This window comes from Pseudopipra pipra, chromosome 1 (assembly GCF_036250125.1).
Source record: "Pseudopipra pipra isolate bDixPip1 chromosome 1, bDixPip1.hap1, whole genome shotgun sequence".
NCBI classification, from domain to species: domain Eukaryota; kingdom Metazoa; phylum Chordata; class Aves; order Passeriformes; family Pipridae; genus Pseudopipra; species Pseudopipra pipra.
In genome coordinates, this window is record NC_087549.1 from 33,011,934 (window position 1) to 33,017,682 (window position 5,749).

At 43.6% G+C, this 5,749-nt stretch overlaps 1 protein-coding gene across 1 annotated transcript; it reads left to right on the plus strand.

Moving 5' to 3' along the window:
* Positions 1–232: 232 nt before the first annotated feature.
* On the plus strand, positions 233–2,956 carry MSC (musculin). Its single transcript, XM_064660253.1, has 2 exons — positions 233–918; positions 1,685–2,956. Exons 1-2 carry the CDS (start codon positions 397–399, stop codon positions 1,769–1,771), a joined length of 609 nt encoding a protein of 202 aa, XP_064516323.1. The 5' UTR covers positions 233–396; the 3' UTR covers positions 1,772–2,956.
* Positions 2,957–5,749: the final 2,793 nt, after the last annotated feature.

The following is a 5,749-nucleotide window of genomic DNA, read 5'->3' on the forward strand; positions in this document are numbered from 1 at the left end:
GCCCCCACACACGGGTCTGTCTCTGTCCACCGCCGCACCAGCCCCGCCGCGGACCGCGGGATAGCGCGGAGAGGCGCCGCCCCCGGCGCGGAGCTTCGCCGCGTTCGACCCCCGCCCTGAGCCCTTCTCCTCCGCCCCGAGCCCCTCTCCTCCCCCTCTGCACCCCTCTCTTCCCCCCCGCGCCCCTCTCCTCCCCTCCGCCCGGCAGATGGTTCGCTCCGCGGACACACGATATATAGGGCTGTCAAGGGGCGCATCCCCCCTCCGCGCCCCCCCCTCGCCCCCGCCCCGGTACGAACTCTCCGCGGCGGGGACGCCCCGCTCTGGGCCGACTCGCCCCGGCCGTCCGCCCCCTCCTGCCTGCCGCGCTGCCCGCCTCCCTGCCCGCCCGGGGCCATGTCCACGGGCTCCGGGAGCGAGGCGGAGGAGCTGCCCGAGATGGACCTGAGAGCGCTGCAACTGGACTACCCGCAGCCGCCGGCCAAGCGGCAGCCCCGCGGTGATCTCTATCCCTCGGGGGACAACTCCTCGGCGGCGGAGGAGGAGGAGGAGGAGGAAGAAGAGGAGGAGGAGGACGGCGAGGGCAGCTGTGCGGCGGGGCCTGCGGGCAGCGGCTGCAAGAGGAAGCGGGCGCGGAGTGGCGGCCCCGGGGGCAAGAAGGCGGTGTCGGGGCCGCGGGGGCCTCCGCCCGAGGGGAAGCAGTCCCAGCGCAACGCGGCCAACGCGCGGGAGCGGGCGCGGATGCGGGTGCTGAGCAAGGCGTTCTCCCGGCTGAAGACGAGCCTTCCCTGGGTGCCGCCCGACACCAAGCTCTCCAAGCTGGACACACTGCGCCTGGCGTCCAGCTACATCGCCCACCTCCGACAGCTCCTGCAGGAAGACCGCTACGAGAACGGCTACGTCCACCCAGTCAACCTGGTACGGCGCGGCGCGGGGGGCGCGGAGGGCGGGATGCGCGGCGAGGGGCACCCTCGGGAAACCCCCAGGGGGCCGTCCGGGATAGCCCCGCAGGGCCAGCCCCTCGGGCTTCGACTGGCAGCGCTCAAGCCGTGCCCTCCCAGGAAGAAGCGGCGGGGCGGCCCGGGCTGCTTGGTGAATCCCCAGCCACCCTCGCTCCGCGGGCGACCCGAGCGCCGGGCTTGACCTTCGGTGATGGCGGGTGTGTCAGTCCTGGGGAGTCAGAGTAGGGGACCTTAAAGAACTACATTCCTCGGGCATTAGGCAAGCTTAGTGTCCTAAAAAGGAGTAACTCGGTCTGCGGGCTGGCCGGGAGCACCAGCAAGCCGTCATGAGTTCATCGGGCCAAAACTAAACGCCCGATGCTTGGTCACGGGGTAAAAAGGTTACTTATATGCAGCAGAGTGATTGTTTTTGAGTATTTGATATGGTTTTATTTATTAAATGATGTAAACAGTTGCAAAGCAAGAGAAACGTTGCATTTTGGATGAGAACAATCTGTTGCTGACCATTGCAGCCCTTCTGTGGAGCATTTAATTATAATGAAAAACGTAATGAAAATATTTGTTAGAGGAACTCAGCTCTCTCTGTGCTTCCCACAGGGACTAAAACATGATGACATGTTTGCAACTGAACCAGAGTTAGACATCTATCAGTAATAAAGCTCCAGTTTCATACGAAGATAAACTTTCTTTTAATATGAAATATTTTTTCTTTTTGCTTACAGACTTGGCCATTTGTGGTTTCAGGAAGACCTGACTCTGATACCAAAGAAGTTTCTACAGCCAGCAGATTATGTGGAACTACTGCATAGTCAGAATAAATTGAAGATTTTTAATTGTTGTTGATCTTTTTTATGGGATGGATATTCTTAAGAGCTGTGGTTTATCGGCTCAGGACTAGAAGATGGGGACAAACCCCCATCTCTAACAGTGTTAAATCTGTGTCCCTTGTCATTCTTTTCCCTTAGAGTTCTGAGGGATGTTTATTTAAAGCAGTAAAGAAGGGAGGGAGTTGGAATTAGACTTTTTATGAACTGACTGCAGCAGCTGAAGTCTGAGACTTGGCTTCATCATTCCTACAATTGCCTGAGGACCTGCTGTTCTGAGGCTTTTAAACTAATGAAAGAGGAATATAATGATATAGAATTAACAGCATGGACCAAAATACAACTCTACAAACTAACCCCAAACAGTGTTATTTTTATTGTAAATCAAAACAGTATTTTAAAGTAGCTTTGAAACTCAGATAGATTTATAATATATTTTGATGGCCTTTGTATTCACGGATCTAGCTTACTGCAACTATGCAATAAGTATAGTCATACTTCTTTTTTTTGGTCCCTTTAACCAGAATTTTCTTAGAATTGTGTAAGAGGCCACATTCTGCATTTAGGCTACCATCCATTGGAATTAAACTAATTCCTTTGGTTATATCTTGAAGTGCCACATGTAAGAATGTGGGACTGTCACTAGAATTGTGGCAGAGTTTCTGTACCTTAATCTGGAAGGGAATTTTGCTTACTGTATGGCAAGGGTGCATGTGTTGAAAAGAATGAGTTTGTATGATGCTGCAAAATAACAAGAATTTGCAATGTTTTAAATATTTTTCCTGTATGCTTATCTTTGGAAAGTTTGCTCTCAAATGAGTTAAAGTGTCATTTATTAATGGATTCAAATGTTGTAATAAAAGAGGATGCCATCAAATAAGTTGCAAATGTAAATAACTCTATTTTTTTATAAATTACATTAAAAGCTTGGTTACAATGAATTGCTGGTACTGTGATACTGTGCGGCTGCATCCATATGTGAGCATCTTTGTAATGCATGTTCTTGAAACCTGCTTTTGTAAACACAGTTATCTTCCCCACCTCTTGAGAGCAGATACATCTCCACAACAGAGTCAGATAAGAACATTATCACCCCAAACATTTCATGTGAGGCACAGTACTATATCAATAAGCAGGGAAAGACACATTTTTACAACTTACAGAATGCATTGTAACAGTCTCTTCTGTGATGCAGAAATATAAATAAATGTAGCTTAAGAAATCAATATCATATACTGTAATAGCTTGTTTTGCTGTTCTCTGTCATTTCACATTTCCATCTGTAGTCTGTTTTGCTTTTATTTGTATTTTTGCAGTGGGAAAATCAGATGAGTTTTCCTAGTTGGAGCAGAATTTTCCTGTTTTAAGATTAAAACTCCTGAGATAAGATTCTATTTTTCTCAAGATACTTCACTAGTGGTTAACTCACAGTAAGGAAGATGGAATTGCTTTAGAGAAGAAAAAGCCACCTCTTCCTCATATAAGCAGTGAGGAGGAAGAAACATTTGCTTAACAAGAAAAAGTTTAACCTATTTTGTTGTCAGGTCATTCTATGTCATGGATTTCTGGTTTGACATACTGCATAGAAACTCAAACTGACTATTGGCAGTGTCTTGCAAGTAGGTGAACTGCAGATAATGGCTTTTCTTCTTGCAAAATGTAAAATAATCCAGAGTCACTGCAAAATAAGATGAGCGATCAGTCTGAGATCTGTTGAAATGGTTGCTTTTAGTGATTTGGGGGCAAGCTGTACAGAGACCATAATATAACTTATCTTCCATTTTTTCCCGAGAAAGTCTGTGAAGGAAAGGGGCTATCCTAATTTGCAGTTGTGTGACTGAGGTGGGACTCCAACTGACCTTCCCTAGGAAGCTTTATAAAAAGAAAAGAACATAAACAGTAAAGCAAAAAGGAAGGACCTTTAGGAAGGCATAAGTTATAAGAAAACTCAGCCAATGTTTATCTAAACCCTAGAGAAAAGATTATTCAGCAGTTTAACTAAGGTACCACTTAAGATAATCTCAGTTGTGATATTTAGCTGGTTTTGGCCTTGATCCCAGCTGTAATTGGTTAACGACTCTAGGAGATCAGAAAAACAAGGAAAGCTGGAGAAGTTTAAACAGTATAAAAAGGTCCATGCAAAGTAATGGAAAAAAATGTTCAGGGTATATTCCCAAATATGAAGTGGTTATATTAAGTAAATACAGTAGGTCAAAACTGCGGGTGAGGAGTGTAACATGAAGTAAAACATGTTGCATGGATTGCTTCCATCCATGCACCATACTACATGACCTCAAATACTTTTTTCTTTGTGCCTACATAATATATAAAAATACTTTCTTCGTAAAGTATTGAATGCACTTCCTGCACTTCTTATTATAACAGATACATAGTGCCCCAACAGACTGTCGCTGGTTTTAGAATAGAAGTAAACAATGGCCACAGGTAACATTTCAGGTCAAAAACTGGAGAGAAAATGATAGCTTTTAGATACTGAATGTTGTCTAAGACTCAATTCTTTCTTTTAAACACGTCTGTAGAGAGATACATGTCTTAGTGTATACTTATTTCTCTTAATATAGTAGTTAGGGATGTTTGGATTTCTCCAACAAGGATATTACATTTCAAATCATTAATTTTAATCCTTGGGTTCATAACTATTCTTTTTAAAAGCAAATTAATAATCTCTCCCAGTGAAAGGCATTATGTGATTAGGAAAAAGTTCAGGCAATTGAACAGGCTCCTTGCAGGTTTGTTCTGAGATGAAGGCCGCTGTCTTTCCAGGGAAGTGCCAGATAGGTCACGTATTCTGGCATTCCTCACCTATAAAGACATACCAAAAGTACATGCATGCATTTTTGAAGTCTTTGAAACTCACAAACAGATGAAATTCAGATCAGTGCTTTATATGAATGAGGTGACCAAAACATTCTAAAATGCTATTTTTGAGCATTTGAGATTCCATAGAAAGATAATGTGTTTTGATCCTTCTTTTTTTCTTCTTTTTTTCCCTTTTTTTTTTTAAATCAAGTTTTTGCCAATTTGATAGAGTAAATTGATTTAATTTGTAAAGTCTGAGTGTTTTCTTTGAGTGGGTAATTCCAGAGCTGTGTGGAGGGGAGACTTAAAATGAAAAACTACCTCACATTTCTACAGTTCACAAGCACGGAAGGTAAGAAATACATACATTTTTATTAGATTTGACAAGTTTACACTTGGTGATTTTTTTGTTACATTAATGACAAGGTAAAGTGTGTACCCATCTTGATCCCACAAAGTTATGCAGAATTTGCTAAAGCTGTTTTACAAATAAAATGCCAAATCATCTGCAACTTGGCTATTCAGCCAAGACCTGTTTCATGTGAAGTCCTAATGGCAGAATACCTGCATTGACTTTCCTGGCAGACAGTCCATACAGAAGGAGGAATACTTGTCTCCCAAAAATATTTTCATGACTTTAGACTGATATAGATGCTGTGTGGAACTTCGTTTTTTCTCTATTCTGTGTGGGAATCTGATAGAGCAAATCATTAGCGTCTCTCATGAAATCATTCCTTTCCAATGCATGTGTTTGCTTACACAAGGAAAATACATCTGTCATATTGAAAATGTTAACAATTCTGAACTGAGTAAAATAAACATAGTTTGCATATAAAAAATACCTAAGCCTCACCTTTCCCATTTAGTGCCTTTATACACATACTATTTAAAGAACTCTCAGACACGCTAAGGATTCTAAATAAAAATTTTGAGTTTATCAGCTAAGTAAAGGTGACTGAAAGAAGTGCAGTTTGCTATAGGGGTCTCCCAGGAGAAGGAGGGAGTTGAAGAAATCAATTTTAATATCTTAATAAGTATCTGAAATTTACTCTGTCTCTATTGACTCTAGAAGGATTTGAAGGTGACCAACTGCATGATTCAGTTAAATATCTAATGTTTCAGTTAACTATGTAATGTTGTAAG